The 21,803-nt window shown below is 45.6% G+C and overlaps 1 protein-coding gene across 1 annotated transcript in view; it reads right to left on the bottom strand.

The window, feature by feature from the left end:
* The window catches only part of LOC146869372 (complement C4-like), a 536,657-nt gene that overhangs the window by 26,033 nt on the left and 488,821 nt on the right, over positions 1–21,803 (bottom strand). Inside the window, exons 36-37 of the mRNA XM_085599650.1 lie at positions 20,875–20,977; positions 20,079–20,168 (exon numbers count right to left, since the gene is read on the bottom strand). Of these exons, the coding sequence (XP_085455776.1) occupies positions 20,079–20,168; positions 20,875–20,977 (193 nt within the window). The remainder of the gene's footprint in view (positions 1–20,078; positions 20,169–20,874; positions 20,978–21,803) is intronic.

Consider the following 21,803-nt stretch of genomic DNA (forward strand, 5'->3'; position numbering starts at 1 on the left):
TCAGAGGGATTCTGTAAGAGTCCAAGGCCCGCTCTAGCGTGGCCTTCCTTTTTCGGAGCATGAGTCTGCCGGTGTCGGCGTCGATGAATTGGGACGGTGAAGGCTCAGTAGGAGAGTGTCCAGTAGATGGGGACCTCGTCTGGCGGACACGTGTTCGGATCTCGAACATCTTCGATGCCGTTGACGGCGGCAAACCAAAAGTGATGTTGGCTGGTGCCGGAGGTGCCTTTGGAGCCTTTTTCGGGTCGGGGCCCGATGTGGACTGGAGGGCTGCCTGTTCTTTGATGCGTTGCAATGACGCTGCAACTTGTCGCACCGAGAACGCCGAAGGTTCTTTGGTGTCGAGTGGTTCCGTAGAGGTAGGCGTTGACTGCTTCGGAGCCACAGGCTCATCGAGTCGAGGACAGGTAGTAGCGGTCGACGGAGTCGATGAACTGACCCGTGTCGCTGCCTTCGAAGTGGACTCCGATGTAGCGGCCATCTTAACTTTGGTAGTCGGGGCCGACTGCTTCGGTGCCGGGGGCCGAGGCGCTTTTGTGGGACCGACGGCCCTCTTTTTCGGGTCGGTACCGACATCCGCTGCAGCGAGTTCGGCGCCGAAATCCCGTTTAGTGCGTTCGGAGCCGATGGACTGTGCTGGCATCGAAGGAGTGGAGGTCTTCGAGGGCTTCGAGGGCTTCGAGCCGACCACTGCCAGTTTCACTTTCAGTTTCTGAGGAACTGGTGCGACGATTGGTTTCGGTTTCGTTGAAGGGAAACCAGTCTTTTTCGGTATTAATGGCTCTTGCTGGATGTTCGAGGCCGGGCCTGAAGGCGGTGCCGAAGAACTTTTGGATTGATCTCGGGTAAGGCCCGGAGGCGATCCCTTGACCGGAGCCATAGAATGACACACTTTGATAGCCTCCGTTTCGACGGGTAGGCCCTGCTCTTCACCAGAGCTATCTCCTTCGGCCCCAAAGGCCTCATCGTAGTCCCCTACCTCGTCGTCGGCTTCTTCCCTGTGAAAAAGCTCTTCATCGGCTTCTTCCCTGTGAAAAAGCTCTTCATCGGCGTCTTCCGATTGGGAATCGTGTTCGGAAGCGGGGCTGGAGTTTATTTCTTCCACGCTTTCAACATCTTCGTCCTCGGTGCTGAAGATGTTGGCCGGGGCCGGTGCCGATTGCTGCGCTTCTAACCTCGCTGCCCGTCGATTCCGGAGAGTCTTCTTGGATCGGAATCGGGCACAGGCCATACATGTCGATTCGTCATGATCCGGCGAGAGGCATTTGTTGCACACCGGGTGGACGTCGATGTGTGGATATTTGGCGTGGCATAAAGGACACCGCTTGAATGGGGTCCTCGATTCCATCGTCGATGTAATGTCGATGGTCGGATGAAACGGATCCGAAAACTGGAAGAAGTTTCTAAACTAAGTAAGAAAGCTGTCGACACCGAGCGGGAACAGTACCGACGAAAGCTAAAGGCCTTTTGGCCTTAAACAAAATTTTTCCTAACTTGAGCTCACATAAGCACATCCGAACCCAATGGCGGAAAAAAACAATCTGGGGATGGAGAGGATGCCCATGCGCACTGTGGTCCAGGGGAGGAGTCACCTATCTCAGGATACTTCGAAGACTCTTCCAGGACAACAACGTGCAAACATCTGGACCCAACACTAGGCGGCGATCTATGCACAGATATGAATTCAGCAGCCCACATGCCTCGAACATTGTGCTACCTCTAACTATAAGTGCCACTCAAGATCCCCTAGGCGTCGGAGGCTGAGTTTGTCCACCCTGGTGTTTATAGATCCCGCCAAGTGGTGTACCACTAGGAAAATACGCAGGTGTTCCAGCCAATTCCAGAGGCATAGTGCCTCATGGCAAAGGGTCCACGAGGCCACTCTACCTCTGTTGCAATAATACGTGGTGGTGTTCGTGAGCACCTGCACCAGCCTCCCTCTGATGGGAGGAAGGCCATCAACGGCAAGCGGCTGGCCTGCAAATGCAGGAGGTTGATGTGGAGCAAGTCCTCTGATCTCCACCTCTCCCAAGAGGTTGCTCCTACCCAGAGCCAAAGTTTCGGCCACCACTGTTAGCTTTGGGTGGGGTAGGGAGAGAGGTCTACTGCTGACCCAATGGTGGTGCAGCTACCACTACTACAGGTCTTTTGCATTCTCCTCCGAAATGTGGACATAATAGGAGCCGTCCCCCTGATGCTGTGCTCACTGGGACTTCAAATCTGACTGGCAAGCCCCCTTATACTACCTGGCATGCTTTATCAGCAGAATGCAGGAGACCATAAGTTCCAGCAGCCTCAGAGTCATCCTCACTGAAATCCAGGTCAGAGGTTAAAACATTGTTATTGTAGCCTGAATGTCTTGGACTCTCCGTTCATGGAGGAAGGCACAAACTGTATAATGTCCAGAAGGGCTCAGATGAAGGGGAGTGTCTGTGAAGGAGCCAGATGTGACTTTGGCACGTTTGTAGTGAACTCCAATGATGCTAGGAGGTTCGCCGTAGCCTGGAGGTGTGTGACAACTGCCTGGGGTGAGCCCGCCTACAGCAGCCATTCATTGAGGGGAGGACTGGTAATCTTGACCTTCGAAAATGTGCAGCAACTACTGCCATCACTTTAAAGAACACCTGAGGGGCACTGGTGAAGCCAAAAGGAAGCACAGTGAACTGAAAATGCTCCTTTACCATCATGAACTGGAGAGAGTGCCTGTGGGCCTGCAGGACAGGGATGTGGAAAAAAGCATCCTGCTTGTCCAACTCTACTATCCAGTCTTCATGGTTGAGGGCAGACAAGACCTAGGCCAAGATGAGCATCTCAAAGTTGCCCATGAGCAGGAAGTTGTGAAAGGATGAAGGTAAAAAATAGAATGAAGTCCTTCTTCGACACCAGGAAGTAGCAAGACCAAAGCCTACTTTTGATACTGCCACCCTCACTATGGCTCCTTTGGCCAGAAGGGCCAGCAATTCCTGTAGCAAGAGGGACAGATGGTCCTTTGTCAGCCATTCTGAGGATGATGGAAGGTGCAGCAGGTAGACAAAAAATGGTAGTGCATTATCCCACTGAATAATCTGTTAGGACCCACTTGTCTGAAGTACTTGCAGTGGCAACCTCACAGAAAATGTAAGATACTGCTTAGGACAGGATGGCAGTGTGTCTCAAAGGGCAGACTAAAGAGGTTTTGAGGCAGCAGCAGCTGGAGGGGCATCAGACTCAGCTACATTCTAGCCCTGTTGTCCACATGACCTGTACCTTGGCCTCTGCGCTGAGCAGGTTGAAGAGTTTGTTGGGACGGCTGAACGTGCTGGTTATACTGGATGCCCTTCCCGTAGCGACAAAAGGGGCAAAACTGTAAGTGTGGTTGACATGGTAGGCCTGACAGGCCTAAGGAGTGTACAATGGCCCTACTATCCTTAAAGCGCTCAAGGGCCAAGTCTGCCATCTCATCAAAAAGGCAAGAGCCACTGAAAGATATGTCCATTAATGTGGATTGGACGTCTCCAGAGAAGCCTGTGGACCTCATGCAGGCTGGCCTCCTGAGAGCCACACGTGTGCCGATTGCCCTGCCTAAGCAATCGCTGGTGTCTAAGCCACAATGGATAGTACATTTCGTGGCATTGCAATAACCCTGAACTGTTTGTGTGGGGACAGGACATAAATCATCAGGGAAACGAGTCAAGATTTGTGCAACAACATGGGTATAATGCCCAATAAGGCAGCCATATTGATGGAGAGTAGTTAAGCTGGTGGAGGAAAACATAATTCTCCCAAAGGTCTCGATACATTTTCTTTCCCTGTCTGGTAAGGTGGTGTGGTAAATAATTTAATTACCGGGACTTAATTTGATACAGAAACATAATAAAATATAGCTCAGTAAATAAGAGGCAGAATCCGTGGTATTAGAGGTTCGGAATGGGCTTTATTCCAATGGACGATTCGAATCGTTGACTCCAAGTTCCATCACCACGGAGGTTCAGGAAGTGAAGTACATACATTATTGATAATTAATCACTTTTATACAATAGGCATTACAGTGAAGCAAATGCAAGAGGCGTAACAATTGATAGCAAAGATAACATTTCACATGCGTAGCTGAAGGAGGCGTAATTGGGAGTAACAAGGAAACGTCATTGGTTGTGATGTCACATATGGGTGGACCTATGAAATAATTTCGCAATGTCAGCAGAAATACTTGGCAGAGATGCGCGCGCAGCAGCATGATGTGTGATTGACGTGCAACTAGGGGGTGAAGGGGACTTGACATTTAGCTCTACATGTGGAGACAAGAAGTCTGGGGGGTCAAGTCAACCTAATCCCAAATCATATCTAACATCCTATGTTTAAAGAACTATGTTATCCACAAAGGAAGGACTTTTGGACAAAATCTATTCTATACTGACTGTGTGTGCATGCACAAGCGTCTAAGTGTCTACATGAGATGCAAGGGCAGAAACCTTCCATGGTAACGGGGCTATGAATTACTTGCATGAGGACAGAGCAGCCGGGCCCTTTGCTCAATAGCTAAAGGAAATGTTTACTTAAACTACTAGACAGGAATGCATCGGCTGAGGAGCGAAACAGATAACTTGAAGGTGAAATACAGTTTTTGGCAGGCAGGCAGACCGGCCGAGGCAGGCACCGTTAGCCGCACAGGGAGTAGGACAAAGTTCATGGATACAGATGCGAGCTCAGACTGGAGCTGTCAGAGGCAGAAAGCAGGGAAAGGCTTGATGGCAGAATCAGGGCCTACTCGCCTGAACTGCAAAATGGAGTAACTGAGCCATATAAAGTCGGTGGCCTTTCGTACTTAGGAATCGAATATCCAGCCCATTCATGGCGGATCTGAAAGAGGACATGTTGACGGTGGCCGCACATGTATTTGCGTCTTTATAACTGGAACTGGAGGGAACATACATGTACTTGTAACATGCACATAGAACCGTTGGGGTCCAAGATAGGGGACATAACTGAACAGAAAAATCCATATTTCCACATTCCCTCCTTGTCCCCTACTTGCCCGTCAAGAGATATCAATCTTCATTAATCCATCGATCTGTTCATATAGCATCATTTGTTCTTCTTTCTTCTTCCTTTGGGATCTTGAATGAAAATCTTGACGTGGAATACACGAAGTGGCACACAGACCACAAATCGCTGGTCCACATTGCAGGCATAAGCAGCAACTGAATAGTATAAGAAGGCCAATACCTAGGAAGGATAGAACTCTCCATCCCCAGGCTGATAACACGCTCCAAAACCACCCGGACCAAGTCCAAGTGCCTGGATTCTGGTGTATCTGGCTCACAATCTTATGAAGGCGAGTTATAGCTTTATATACAGATGGCGAATTTTCTGGTATGAATAAGCAGCAGCTTGATCCGATGACCCTACAAGCTCCGCCCCTATCGGCCAGGATGACGTCAAGGACAAGACGATTTTGAAGAACAACAATCCTCATCGCAGACTGCTCCTCTGTCAAATTGCCTAGGGCGGAAATAGTTTCATTCACTACAGCTTCAAGAGTCCTGGTTAATCTACGTATTAGCTTACTATTGGTAACTGTACCTATATAGGGAAAGAGCCCTTTATTAAAATCTACATACTTTTCCCATGCCGTCTCAGCGTAATCGACAATTGGGAGATCTCTCCGTTCTCTATTGTGTACTAAATGAATATTTCTGTGGTAATCAGGAGGAGCTAGGAAAACAGGTGGCAAAAGGAATGCAATGTAACAGGTACCATCCCAATCTAGAGGCAAACGCATATATGCAGTCTGACCACATACAAAGTAGGAATGGCGAGAAGCTCTAAACGAAGACTTGCCTTGATCACTGAATTCTATTACAGTAGTGCATCTACTATGGCCCATATGTATGGAACCATTCTTTCTTACACACAATTCACCCTTAGCTGGGAATACTGACATGGCAGGCAAAATTGGTGCAACTTCGGATTCGACATTCAGGATCATGAGATTAAGTGTAAAATTACCTAATCCATATACTTCGTTTTCTAGATCAGTTCCTGTTCTCTTGGGACGACCCTCCTTGTCGGGGTAGCAGACTTTGAGTAAAACTAAGTTCAAATTTCCCCATACCCAATTGTCTTGATAAACTGCTGTGTTTGAATCTAAGGAATTGATTAAACTAAACCATGCTCCACAGGAGCCATTGTGTGTAAACGGATATGGAAAGAGGGGCAGAACTCCCTTATAATTCTGATAGGGAGGGAGTCGACCACATATCCAACAATTGGTAGCATTACTAGTCTGATGGGAATGATGTAACATACTAATGAAAGTGTTATTGCGCAGCGCAAATCTATAGGACAATTCATGCGGGGGTAGGTCACTAAAAGAATGTTCAGCAGTAACATTATAGACATGTTTAGAAATGGGATAATATATGTGCAACAATATACTTGCAGTTATTATTAAAAGACTTAAGAAAAACAAAATTAATAACGTCACTGTGCAATGACTACGCAGTGATTTACAGTATGCATGTCGTTTCAACATTTTTCGGGTTTTTTCTCTATTCAGGTCTAAGGGATACATGTCAGAGACAAATTCAACCGCTTCACCTTGGAGAGGACTTAAACAATCAAATTGCCTGACTTATTAGACCTGAGTTTTAGTTTATATTGTTCGTGATTGCTCATTTCAACCAAAGGAAGTTTTGAGTCAATGGGTGAAGACACACGAGGTGTGGCATTTACATCCGATGGTAGTCCATGAAATTTCTTGATATGACTTGAATGTATCCAGCCTTTTCTGCCCTCGATCTTCACGGCTGTCCTTGTGGTGAGCAGGACCAATTGCGGCGACTTCCACCTAGGATCCAGCTGAGTCTTCCGATCAAAGTTCCTCACTAAAACGAGATCCCCCGGAATTACGTCATGGGGTTTCACCTCAGTGTTGTCAGGAAAGGCTGCAGCTACCTGTGAACGACAAGATTGTAGTGCAGACATCAAGGAAGCCAAGTAATCTGTCAGCATATTACAGTCAACATCAGTTATTTTACGGGGTATAGGCGTCCCCCACATATTCGGTGGTCTTCCAAAGATCACCTCATAAGGGGATAGCCCTGTTCGAGAGTGTGCTACCATTCTCATGTAAAAGAGTGCAACTGGTAAAGCTACTACCCAGTCAACACCTTTCTCTCTACATATTTTGGACAATCTGATTTTCAAAGTTTGATTATGTCGTTCCACGAGACCTGCTGCCTCGGGGTGTCGGACACAATGAAACTTCCACTGATATCCTAGCAGAAGTGAAACATGTTTCATCAGTTCGGATGAGAACGGCTGGCCGTTATCTGAATAGACAACACGTGGTAAACCGTACCGTGGGAAGAATTCTCGAACTAGCTGCTTGGCAGTGGTCGGGGCAGTGTAATCTGATACTGGGTACGCTTCGGTCCAACGGGAAAGAGCGCAGACAACTACGAGAACATATTTGAATCCTCGACATCGTTCCATCTGGATATAATCCATCTGAAGGGCTTCAAAAGGGTGATCAGGAGGCTGAAATCCACCCTGCTCTACGGGGATGCTTTTACCTGGGTTAAACTGACAACATATCATACAGGTACGGACTTTTTGCTTCGCTGCTGCTCGTAAATGTTTGTTGAACCAAATGTGTTGAATGCTGTCTAGCATAGCTTTCTCTCCTAGATGCGCTGGACTGTGTATTGTATTTATGATAGCTTGGACCATAGAGTCAGGAAGAAAACATACAGATTTCTCCTTCGTCATCCATCCCTGGTCCGTTTGGATCCCTCCTAATTCCGTCCATTTCTTTATTTCGTCTGGTGTAGCATGTGTCTGTATGTCAATTATATCAAGAGCGGGATCCTTAATCGTCATACAATGTGTTGGTGTCTGGACTATTGTCTTTGTCATGTCGGATGTGCGAGTTTGCGCAGTCTGTTTAGCTGTTCTGTCAGCTAAATCATTGCCTTGAGAAATGATATCAGTAACTTTCGTATGAGCTTTGCATTTCATAATCGATATTGCAGTGGGTAAATGTATTGCATCTAACAGAGCATGAATGAGGGATCCGTGCTGAATGTGGGCACCGTGAGAAGTTAAATAACCTCTCTCTCGCCACAGCACGCCGAAGTCATGTACAACTCCGAATGCGTAACGTGAGTCAGTGTATATGTTGACTTTCTTATTTGTGGCTTGGATACAGGCTTGTGTCAGAGCAATAAGCTCTGCTGCTTGAGCTGACAAGGTATTTATACAGTTTGTTTCAATGACTTCAGTATCTGTTGTGACTGCATATGCGGCCACTAAATCTCCTGTACTTGTTCTCATACATGAACCATCTACATACAACGTCAGGTCTGGATCTAACAATGGAACATCTGTCAAATCTTGTCTGGGTTTCGTCGTTATTGTAATAACTTCAATACAATCATGAGCTAGTGGGTCTGTTCCGATTACAGGTAAAAGTGTAGCAGGATTTAATGTATTACAGCGTCTGATTTCTATGTGTGGCTGAAACAATGTTAGTTCGTACCCTGTAAGTCTTGCTATGGTCAAGTGTTGTGTTTGCGTTCGGTTCACAAGAACCTCTACTGCATGCGGTACTTGTACTGTCAATGGATGTCCTAACACTATGGCATCGCTTTGTCTTATTGCTAGAGCTGTTGCTGCCACTGATTTCAGGCACGCAGGCAAAGCCTGGGCTACGGGATCTAATGTACTAGAGAAATAGGCACATGGTTTGCGTGATCCTGCTTGTTCCTGAGTGAGTACGGACAAGGCAGTACCTTCGCGTTCTGTAACAAAGAGTATAAAATGTTTTCTGTAACATGGTGTTGCTAAAACAGGTGCTTGACATAGAGCTTTCTTTAAGCTTTCAAAAGCTAGTGTGTGTTCCTGAGTCCAAGGGAGGACAGTCGATGTGGCCGCCTCCTGTGTTGTCAACTGAATGAGTGGTTTTGCTAGAAATGCATACTGAGGGATCCACTGCCTACAATATGAAGTGAGGCCTATGAAAGCCCGCACCTCCTTTTGTGTCTTGGGTATTGGCATGTTAGCTATTAACTGAATGCGGTCGGGTGTAAGCTGCCTTCCCTCCTTGGACAGCGAGTGACCAAGATAAACAACTCGCTGGACACAGAATTGCAGCTTAGAAGGGGACACCTTGTGCCCCTTTTCGGCTAGAAATTGTAAGACCATCAGAGATGCTTTTTCACATTCCGGTTCGCTTCGGGCGGTGATCAGCAGATCATCCACATACTGAAGCAGTGCAGTGTTAACTGGCATGTGTATACTGTCAAGTTCTCGTTTCAGTGCTTGGCTATAGATGCTGGGGCTTTCTGTAAATCCTTGAGGTGCGCGTGTGAATTTAAAGCTACGTCCATTTAAACTAAATCCGAACAAGTATTGGCTTTCCGGATCTATTGGGACGCTGAAAAAGGCATTCTTGAGGTCAATTACAGTAAAGAATGTTGCTTCGGAATCAATAGCTGTCAGTAATGACGAGATATCTGGGACCACAGGGAATTGTGGCACAATGCATTTGTTCAATTCGCGCAGATCAATAACCAATCGATATACTGGCGGAGCCTTTGGATCTGTTCGTTTAAGAATCGGAATTATCGGGGAATTACATACATTGGAGTCTGTTTCCACAACTACTCCTTGGACAATGAGCTCGTCAATAATTTGCAGTAAAGCCACTACAGCATCTGGTGGTAACTTGTATTGTCGTATTCGTGGTAGTACCACTCCTGCCTTTAGTGTGACTCGGTATGGTGTAATATTCATGCAACCCACATCAGTAGGGCCTTGAGCCCATAAATGTGTGGGTAAAGTCTGTAGTCGGGGATCCATGTCTCGAGACACATAGTGACCTTTGAAATCACGTAAAAACAATCTTACTCCTTCCGGAGAACAACATATTATAGCTCCTAGAGCTTTCAGTGTTTTTATACCTAACAGGTTTTCTGGACATGATTTAGTAAGCAATAAATCTGTAGTTCGGGTTAAGGGTCCTATCGTAAGTGGAAGAGGCTGTGATACTTCATTAACAATAGGTTTTCCTGAAAAACCAAGGGAAATATTCTGTGAGCCTGAGAGGGGTGCCCCTGGAACTTCACTACGTTTTATAGTTGTTCGACTTGCCCCTGTATCAAGTAAAAATGTTCTATCTTGGCCTAATAGTTCACTATGTACATAAGGTCCTTCTTGGTCTACAGGGACCTCAATAAGGGGTAAGTCAACTTCCCTCTCTAGGCTGGTTCACGCGTATCGTTGATACTCAGGATATTCATACTGTGCGGCCTGATACATTTGTCGTGTCGTGGTTTGTGTGGCAGCAACAGGCAGCGCTGGTGCAGCTGGCACAAACTGTATAGACTGTTGCGGAGCTGGCATGGACTGTTGCGGAGCTGGCATGGACTGTGCATGCTGCGGTGCTCCTTGTTCATTCTGATCCTGTCTAGGTGGCCGTGGTCTTTCTTGTGTTTTACCTGTGGCGATATTACGCTTCAGGACTGGGCAATCGTGTATGTAATGACCTGGTTGTTTACAATAGTTGCATGTCCCTTTTACAGGTCCTGCTGAATCACCGGACTGTGTCGTACCCCTTTTATGACCTTCAGCTGGAACTGTCTGGGAGACTAGCATTTTCATTTTTGTGTCTTTCATGCGTTTCTGTTCATGTTCTTGTTCCTCTCTAATTCTATTGTAATGGTACTGTAACATTTGTAACATTTGTGATGGGGTATTACCTTGCCAGGTACTCTCGAATTTTAATACTCTATTCTTCACCTGGGGCAAGGAATTTTCAACTAATTTTGTCACAAACAGGTGTGGGTATGACTCGCTACTTGCTTTTATACCACTATTTATACCAAAACATTTTTCGAATCGGGCATAGAAATCACTAGTGTCTTCATCTTGCTTTTGTTTACAGGCTGAGATTGCACCCCAGTCTTCCTTTTTCGTGGTTAATAAACGTGGCAGTACCTGTACTAGTAAACCTGGTAGTGCTTTAGTTTTATCCCCAAGCCCCGAACCTGGACCTCGGGCCCTTTCTTCATTTTCTAATGCTGTCCAGTCTATCTTTTGGTCTCCTACCTCCCACTCTTTTTCCTTGAGTTTTTCATAAATGCCAGCAGGCATTAATACCTTTAATATTGTCATAATGTCGGGATAGGTATACTCTCCCATGAGTAACATGTCTTTAATTTCTCGGTGAAAACCCGCTGGGTCTTTATCATGACTGGGTACCACTTTCTTCATTTCTAACAATTCTATTTTCGATATGGGCGTATATACATATACACGTTTAAACTGATTGTCCTCGCCCTTTATTGGGTGTACTTCTCGTAAGGGATTCTGTCTGTCCATGTAATACGTCGTTCTTTCCTTGATGGGCAGTGAGACATGTTCTGGGCATACAAAAAGAATGTACTGCTTTCTTGATTCTAGTATTTCTCTAATTAACTTAGTACCTGAACCTCTCCATCTATTCGTGAGTAATTCAGTCAATATATCAGGTAACGGACCAGGGTCTGAATGTTGACTTTGATAAAGTATAAGAAGTTGTTGAATCATATAAATCCCAGCTAAACGCTGTTCATCTGGGGTGAGGTTCAAAAAGGTGTGTGCTACTGTATCATCACCATATTTTCCGGGACTGTCAGCCCAATGAACGGCTGACCTGGCTAATTCTTGTTCATCCATAGAATCGAGTAAATGATAACCCCTTCGTTCTCGGAGTAGTTTGTCAGCGGTTTGGAACAAATGTTCGGGAGACCTTATATTTATTATAGGTGTTGGATAAGTTCTGTTATTATCTGGACATATCGGACGTATTGGATCAGTGAAACATCTAGTATTATTACCAGATCTTCCTCTACCTACATAGGCTATAGTTTCTGACTGTCTTGCGGGAAATTCTAATTCTCCCTCTTCGTTTTGTTCAAACTCGTCTACTGCCAATCTCTCTTCATGTATTCGTTCTATTTCTTTTCTGATCTTTCGGCACATAGCTACTATACATGTTTGCTTATCATGTTTCCCGTCTGATATATTCTGACTCCATCTCGTAAGAATTTGCATTACTTCCGGGTTTACCCCCGGTCGGTCTTGATTTCTGATCACACAATTTATGAGGAAACGTAACAGTTCCCCCTGTATTTCCACTTTCTGGTATTCCATAGCTCTGTTAATACATTCAGAATCTCGCCCTGTTTGGACAAAATGATATATATTATCTAGATGCATAGTCATTCCTGGTAACTTCCCTAAATACACCGCGGCTCGTCTGATACGTAATGATGCCATGATCATTTCGTCCTCTTTGCCGGGCACAGGGTCATATCTACAATCTACAAGAAGTTCCTTAAGCGTGCGGGAATCTATGAGTTTGGGGGTACGTGGATGTGCTGACTCTTGAAAAGTAAGTTTATTTATTCTGGGTGGCGTAGAAAAAATGTTGGTAGCACCTCCGGTAGCCCCGTCTGGGGTATCGGGCGTGAAAGGATTCGTAGAACGCGATACAGCAACTATAGGTGTGGACACAGCTATAGAAGTAGCTGTAGGAACAGATGTGGAAACAGATGTGCTTGCCGGAACTTGTGTCAGGATTTGTTGTTGTAGAGATACAGATACAGGATCTTGGCGTTGAACCTCCCCGGCCGACGGTCTATGTGGGGCGGGGTTAGCATACTCGGGAGCTGCGTCATCTAAATATGAGGAAAGAAAAACATCTTCTGTGGTTCTAGGATGCCCCTTAGGATGTACTTTTATTGGAAATAATGGGGGTGGCAAGTCTTTTGGTATCCCCGGAGTAGCCTTAGGTAATCCCTCGGCCAGAAGGGGATACATACCCTTCATAAATGCCCCCTTCATAAGGGCATTTCTTTGTCTGTCTACTTGTTCTGATTTCACTCGTGTACCTTCTTCAATTAATAGATTTTCTCGAACTTTATTTGAATTTTCCTTACTTTTCTCTTCCTGTCTACGTGCTTTTTCTGTACGTCTATACGATTCTTTACGCCATAATTCAATGGCGTCTTTCTGTGACTGTCTAGCTTTCCTTTTCCATAACTCTTCCTCTACTTTCACGATGCACTCTGCATCCCAGGTCCCAGCTGCGGGCCACCTGTGACTTTCTGGTAGTTCCTTGGTGTAGTCCACCCATAAATCAAGAAATAATATGGCGTCTAAGCCATGTTTGTGATACATAAAGTGCCCTGGAGTGTCCCTAGGAGGAATAGGAACAGCTTCTTCGAGTACCCCTTTTCTAGTTGTGATCTGTCTTAATTTCGAAAAGAGCGGCATACTGACAACTGATCTGATACTTATTCTTGAACAAACTTAATACAATAAACACAATGATGAACAGTCATTCACACCACAATATGCAGGACGTATTAACACATTTAACATTTAACGTTTAAATGAGCAACAATGATGATGACGATCTAAGAAAACTTTATCACAAGACATAATCCTCGGCATTTTAACTGAATTATTCTGAATTTATATACTTGATATACTAGATATACTGCTAAACAGTACAGATACACTGCTAAAACAGTGCAGACCGGATTTGTGTACCCAAACCCGTCTGGACCGGCACAACTTATGTGCACGCCAGAACGCCTCCCCAGTAATGGTACTCACCGGGTAGCTCGGAACGGAAGGCCTCGGAACGAAACTGAACTGGACTGGACCGGACTGGACTCGAAAACTTCGGACACTTCGGGACATCGGAAACTTGGTGGGCCTCTGTATACCTCGGATCTTGCTCTCTCAGCTAGGCTCTGGTCGGGATACTTCGCACTTCTCACCGCCTCGTCTGGGTGTTGATCGCAGCCTCAGTCGCCCCCGCTTGACCGGAGGGAGATACAGGAAATCCTGCTGGTACGCGTTGTTGTCCGTCCAGCTGTGGCAGGAGACCGGGCCTGCAACGCACCACCGGCGCGTGAGATGAGAAAGTGTCCCTGTTCGGGCGCCATTCATGTGGTAAATAATTTAATTACCGGGACTTAATTTGATACAGAAACATAATAAAATATAGCTCAGTAAATAAGAGGCAGAATCCGTGGTATTAGAGGTTCGGAATGGGCTTTATTCCAATGGACGATTCGAATCGTTGACTCCAAGTTCCATCACCACGGAGGTTCAGGAAGTGAAGTACATACATTATTGATAATTAATCACTTTTATACAATAGGCATTACAGTGAAGCAAATGCAAGAGGCGTAACAATTGATAGCAAAGATAACATTTCACATGCGTAGCTGAAGGAGGCGTAATTGGGAGTAACAAGGAAACGTCATTGGTTGTGATGTCACATATGGGTGGACCTATGAAATAATTTCGCAATGTCAGCAGAAATACTTGGCAGAGATGCGCGCGCAGCAGCATGACGTGTGATTGACGTGCAACTAGGGGGTGAAGGGGACTTGACATTTAGCTCTACATGTGGAGACAAGAAGTCTGGGGGGTCAAGTCAACCTAATCCCAAATCATATCTAACATCCTATGTTTAAAGAACTATGTTATCCACAAAGGAAGGACTTTTGGACAAAATCTATTCTATACTGACTGTGTGTGCATGCACAAGCGTCTAAGTGTCTACATGAGATGCAAGGGCAGAAACCTTCCATGGTAACGGGGCTATGAATTACTTGCATGAGGACAGAGAAGCCGGGCCCTTTGCTCAATAGCTAAAGGAAATGTTTACTTAAACTACTAGACAGGAATGCATCGGCTGAGGAGCGAAACAGATAACTTGAAGGTGAAATACAGTTTTTGGCAGGCAGGCAGACCGGCCGAGGCAGGCACCGTTAGCCGCACAGGGAGTAGGACAAAGTTCATGGATAAAGATGCGAGCTCAGACTGGAGCTGTCAGAGGCAGAAAGCAGGGAAAGGCTTGATGGCAGAATCAGGGCCTACTCGCCTGAACTGCAAAATGGAGTAACTGAGCCATATAAAGTCGGTGGCCTTTCGTACTTAGGAATCGAATATCCAGCCCATTCATGGCGGATCTGAAAGAGGACATGTTGACGGTGGCCGCACATGTATTTGCGTCTTTATAACTGGAACTGGAGGGAACATACATGTACTTGTAACATGCACATAGAACCGTTGGGGTCCAAGATAGGGGACATAACTGACCAGAAAAATCCATATTTCCACAGTGGGAGGGAACGCATTGGGGTTGACATTACTCATTGAGGCCTGCATGACTAGCTTTCAGGTGTGGGGTGCTGAGCAAAAAAGTCCTGGTCGCAAGGGACAGGACGACGGCTCCATGCTATCTGTCTGTTGATCAGACCGGAGGCCCGCAACAGGATTTTGCCCAAGCCCCTAGATGGTGGATTAGCTGGGGTGGATGGGAATCCACCTCAAATAATATGGTCACTAATCGTGTTGGGTCCAGTAAGGGTTTCAGTAACTTAAACCTGAGCTGAACACCTGGTAACTATGGCACAGAGCAGACAGGCTTTACTGAAGAAAATGTGTAAAGCGCTTTAGAGTACCAAAACAGTTAAAAGTTGAAAACACAACACAATAAAATCCCCCTTCACTTTATAAAAAAAGAACATTTTATGAAAAAAATGACTCCAAAATGACAAAAATCCAATAAGGGGAACCAGAAATGTAGACTTTTTAAGTTTTGTATCAATGCAGCGCCAACAAGTGCACAGCGCCAACTGCAGCAACGATTCACACTACGCTGAGGCAAGAGTTACGTTTTCAGGCTACCCACGATGGAGTGCTAATCAGATACAAGGGCCAAGTTCATCCCAGTGGAAAAGTTATCTCCTAATGTCAATAGCCTTCAATGGAAGCAGGCAAGAGAAGGGGTCTTGAGGTCAATGCATTCCGGTATCGAGATGAAACTTTTCCAAAACCGTTGGCATTGGCAGGAAAAGGTCATTGACATCAATCGAGTCTCCTTGAATGGCAGTGCGAACAAAACTGTGGCTGAGAACCAAGGAAGGCTTCAGCATCAATGGATTCTGTGGTAGAAAGAACATAGCGGGAGATAAGGCAAAGTCAGGCATGCTGGCGATGCACTCTTGGCAGATCAGCTGGCAGTTTGGTTCCAGTCCACCCATGGTTTTCCAGGCATAAAGTTAGCAAACTGTTTCTAAGCCCCCAGAGTTTAGGGTTAGGCAGGAGGAGTACACTCTGACAGCAGTCAAGGGTTTCAGCACCTCAGTAACAGTGCTTAGTGGTCAGTAATCACTCTACAGACGCCACCAGCAGGGTACAGGGCAGGGCCAGTGGAAACAAGTCAGTTGCGCACTTCTAGGAAGGTTGGCTTCTTGCAACTTCAGTGTCCCTGTAGTTAACAAGAGGCCAGCCAACTGACCCTTGGAGTCCATGTCTTTGTCCTGGGTACACGTGGGAGCAGGTCCAGCCTTTAGGATTCTCCTCACAGTTCTCAACAGCAGGTACAGGTCTTCTACAGTCTTCTACACGCCTAGTAGTGTTCTGAAGATGGTGCCTAGGGGTGCACATTTGTGCCTGCACTAGCTGTGGGGGTCCTGGCTCTTCCCTAACCAATACAGAAGAAAATTCCCAGGGGTAACCATATCCACTTTTACAGACGGTCCTGTGTGCCCTACTTCAAACAATCCCACAGTGACCATGTCTACCAAAGTCCAACATGGGAGAACCTTTGCAGTGCTCTAGAGGTGTGGTAACCCCTACTCTGTGGTCACTCAAAACTGGCCTGGCTGCCTAGGACAAAAGAGTAGGCAAGCCCAGAGGTTAGCTATATATGCTTGCAACAAGGTAAGCCGCTTTGAAGTTAATTAAGTTCCTGAGCACTGCCCTGATGGTCGTCCTACCAGAGGAACAGAACATCTCCCCACACTTAAGGCCTTTGTCTCAGGTCTGGGAGCAAGTTCACACCTCATCAAGGGGCTATTCAATCTTGGGTGACATCTGGAACCTCATGAAAATAGCCGTCTGCAGGCTTTAGACAGATAAAAAGGTGATTTTTTAAAAGTACCTTTAATGAAATATTTTGTACAAATCCAACTTTACCTATGATAATTGGGCTTGTAATAAACATTTTTATAAGTCCAAGAATTAATTTTGTAACTATTTCCTAAGTGGAGAAAACATTATTTCATTGCAATATTATATACCAATGCTTTTTGGTGGAATAGCTAACCATGTTACACTGAAAATAGCTTTTGGGACCCTGTCACTGTAAAGACATATTTTACATTAAACTTAAACATAACCTAATGTTATATATCGTGCACCATTCATTATTGGGCATTAAGGCATGGCACATTAGAGGTGACTAATTATTATTTATGAAGAGGGTTAATGTTGGTCAAAAGGGGTGTTTGGAGAAGGTCGAATTTACAATCTTAAAACTGCACACACAAGCTATAGTGATAGGCCTGCAGACATGTTTTGCACTGTCACTCTAGTATTGTCATGATGTGTGCTGCAGTCCACCAGGGACATTTAACTTACAGGCCCTTGGTCCACTTTGTACCATATACTGGGGATGTATATGTAAATTAAATATACCAGTTAGAAGTATAGCCAACTTCTAAATGTTTTAGGGGTCAGAGCAAATGCATTGAAGCCTGGTTAGCAAAGTTCCATTGCAAAAAGCCAGTAGTATCAGTCCAAACAGGCATTTTCCTACAGTGGGAGCTTTCTTGAACAGAGGCAGGGGCTCAGTATTTGTATGCCCAGGGTGAAGCACTTCAGTGAGGACCTAAGTCTTCACCGCCACAGTGGGTAGCTGGAGGTCAAGAACCTTGACCTTCCTTCACATGACCATGGCAAAGGAGGCACTCTCTTCTGTGGCATGGCCCAGAAGCAAAACAAGCCCAGTGTTTGTTGAGGTGTCCAGGCCACTGGCATCCTGAAGGTGCCTAATACCAATTGTCCTCAATATATGTTTAGGTAAATTCATCCCCAGCATCATATGCAGGGTTTTAGAATCTGTTTGGAAATAGTATTGAGGGTTTGGGCCCTCCCCCGAGGTGGAGGTGAAGTATGGGAGTCTGATGGACCTTCTCTTAAAGCAGTCATGGTGTAGAGTCTTCCCTTGCTTGGAGATGCAGAACTTCCCGTCACGGATGGCCTTGGGGTTTCATGAAGGCACAGTTACTGCAGGTCTTGGAGTTGTGTTCCGACCTCAGAGAGCACAGACATGCCAGTTTTGGATCCATGTCTGGTGGTGCAGAAATAAAGGAACAGATGTTAGTGTGCAAGAGTGGCGCCTATATCCAGTTCCGAAACGAGGAAGTCGGCACAGAGCTGCATGTTGCCACCTAATGACATGCAGAAGTACGGTCTAAAAAGTTTCTAGATCAAGTCTGATGCCTGGGGAATATTCAAACGGTGAAGAATCTGCGGTTAGAAGTATCTATCAGAATAACTTTGTTAGGTTTTGCTTGAAAGTAACATAATTAAGAATGTAGGTACAAGCAGCTACAGCTAATTCCATTCAGCTTTTAGTTTTATTCAATATAGACTTTAATTATTTCTGATGAACACCTGGACATGAACCAGCATTAGTGTGGTTTTCTGCATGCAGAGAAGGATGACTTACAGGGACAAAATCTGGGTCCTTGTCTTGCGAACGATAAATGGCGATTAATAGGTCGCCCATTACATTCTTTGGTGACTAGCTGCCTTGGTGAGTCATCATAAAACTGTTCTTTGACTGTACTGGACCTTTCCAAAATGCTTAATCCTGGATTTTGAGAAAATAATAATTGTTGGAGCTTCTGGAGAGTTGAATTTCAGCATTTATGTGGCAAGAGTCTCCCATGTAAGACTGATTTACAACTTTAGGTAGAGATTTTCAGGTCTTTTTGTTGCAAAGTTCACAAAAGACCCATTTTGCCAACAAGGGCAGCACACATTTTATTTTCATACCGTTGTAGATGGAGCAACGTCATGAATATTCAAGGTGCAAGGCAATGAATGAGCCACAACCAAACTCACTTTATTCATTTCATCTAATGTGTGGGGTTCATACGGTTCTACCTGGATCATGCTTTTCTGACCAGAGATAACCACACCAACTTAAAATCCTTCTATTTCTAAGGTACACTGATGGACTGGATTTGTGTGGTTTTCTTGTCCAATTTCTCTTCACCGTTGGTTTGGAAACATGGGTGAATTTCACAAATTTTGCAATACAGGTTTTCTTTTTGTGCCCTTTCATTATCAACCTAAAGAGGATAAAAGATTTCCAGGGGCATTTAAAGTTTGGATGCCTGACTGCCAAACTACCAATGTGACGCAAAGGTGCCCACCATATCAGCAACTTACAAACCTCTAAAGGAAGAATTTCTTGCAGGTGGAGCATGGTTTTTCACCCAAGTGGAATCTTACATTGTAGAAAAAAAACATAGTCCCTCATGTCTGCTCACCATGTGACACACCCTCCACTGTGTCACCCCCTCCTAGTACCCGTCCTGTGGTACCACTTCTCTGTTGCATCCTGACTTTGCCCCTTCCTGTCACCTCTGTTTGGCCCATGTAAATCATGGATGTGGCTAGCACGGTAGGGGTCCATATGCAGTTCTTTAAGGCACAATATCACCAAAGCACTGGTAGTTTTAGTCTACAAAAATGAGGATATTTTTAAATGCTTTTGTCCTAGCCCTTAGGATTTAAAGAAGTGAATCTGGCTTAAATGAGATCAGAAATGCTACCCTAAAGTGGGAAACCAGCCCAATGCCTTATCAGCTGGAGTCACGTCCATCAAAAGGGTTGTCACAATTGTAGAGCGAACTGTGGTTCCATCATCAGAAGTGCAGCTTTTTGCCACTCTCAAAATAGGGAAGTGGAATGAAAAGGAGCAGAGGCAGGACATCTGCCTTTTTCTTGGATGTCCCATCTGCTCTTCAAGCTCTGAGTCTTTTGCAAGCTGCAGGTTTTTTGCAGCTGGAGATGTCACCGACTGAGCTACTGTGCTGGTGCAAAGGATGGGCAGTGGCTGCTAAGCCACATTCTCCCTATCACTGTACTCTACTGCCCTGTTGAAGACAAATACCAGTGCAAACCACTCTCAGCACTTTTCCTCCTTCAAAAACTCCAGAAACCTCACTTACCTTCCGCGCACTGACATACGTCTTCAGTGCAGAGGGCATTTACCAGCCTGCTCCCGGATGGGAGGTTGTAGAAAATATTGCACTTCCGGTCTGTAGGTGGAAACGGAGAGGTCAGTGCAGCCAAAGGACAGAAAAACATAAGCTCAGTTGCAACTAATTCCATGTCTAAATACCTAATCATGGCAAGAATACACAATGGCTTAAATCACTGGATGAGAGGGCCTCCCATGCCTGTGGACAATGATGACATCACAAGATGTGCTGTGACCTTTATTACAAGAAGACGGTGACATATCGTACATGAGTGGAATGGATACTTTATGACAGTAACATTTCAAGACAGAGATAAGGGCAGGAAAGAAGCCTCATGGGGCAGAGGTGTCACAAGTGCAGCTCCTAGTGGTTCTTGATGCTCACATTGGTGACAAATGGCAAGCCTGTCTGTTCCTTGCTGGCACCTGCTGGGAGGGGATAGTGCATAACAGCACCCCTGTCTTCACTACCCTGGGACATGTACCTCAGGTATGGTTTGTCTGAAAGTGCCCTAAACTTGGACGTACAGAGGCTACTGTGAAAGTATGAGGTCACAGCCCGCGCGACACCCAAGGACAGCCCTTCAGACAGAATAACCTGCATGAATTGGGTGTGTTTTCAGTTGGACTACTGAACCTACTGGTATATGCCGGTCATGGAAGATGCCCAAATGGGGCAAACAAGCAGTGATTCGTAGCTGGGCACACGGCTGAGCGCAATCAAGGAATTTAGCGACATAGGGAGGTCTTCCAGAAGGTCTTACCCGGCTCGTAGAAGTCGTACAGGGTGGCAGAGGCAGGTTGTAATGAACCAACCTTGACAGTCTGGGTGGCTCTAAAGCTGATGTGATCTTTTACAGCTGGAACCTGGAGAGAGAAAGTGTTATAATAATAAGCATTGGGGTTCTAACCTCATGAAGGTAACAGCTCACAAACCTGCCCCAGAAGAGGGCCAGATCAGCAGCATTCAGAACTACATTTGTTGTGGCGCTGATGACAGCAATAATGACGGAGCAGCAGCATGGAGTGGCCAGAAACGCGCTTAGATAGGCCATTGAGAATGGCATACCAGCAGCATGGAGAAGTACATCCATACATGCCACTCATGATGGGTTGTCCAGCAGCATGGAGAAGTACATTTATACATGCCACTCATGATGGGTTATCCAGCAGCATGGAGAAGTACATCTATACATGCCACTCATGATGGGTTATCCAACAGCATGGAGAAGTACATCTATACATGCCACTCATGATGGGTTGTCCAGCAGCATGGAGAAGTACATCTATACATGCCACTCATGATGGGTTGTCCAGCAGCATGGAGAAGTACATTTATACATGCCACTCATGATGGGTTATCCAACAGCATGGAGAAGTACATCTATACATGCCACTCATGATGGGTTGTCCAGCAGCATGGAGAAGTACATCTATACATGCCACTCATGATGGGTTGTCCAGCAGCATGGAGAAGTACATCTATACATGCCACTCATGATGGGTTGTCCAGCAGCATGGAGAAGTACATTTATACATGCCACTCATGATGGGTTGTCCAGCAGCATGCAGAACCATCTCTAGATGGGCCACCTCAGCAAGCAAACCAACTTCACCAGTGTCACCGCTATCTAGATGAGAGATGACTAATGACTTGACTGACACCAAAAACCGATTTGCAGAGAAGCTAAAT

Source organism: Triturus cristatus, chromosome 1_1, assembly GCF_964204655.1.
Source record: "Triturus cristatus chromosome 1_1, aTriCri1.1, whole genome shotgun sequence".
NCBI classification, from domain to species: Eukaryota; Metazoa; Chordata; class Amphibia; order Caudata; family Salamandridae; genus Triturus; species Triturus cristatus.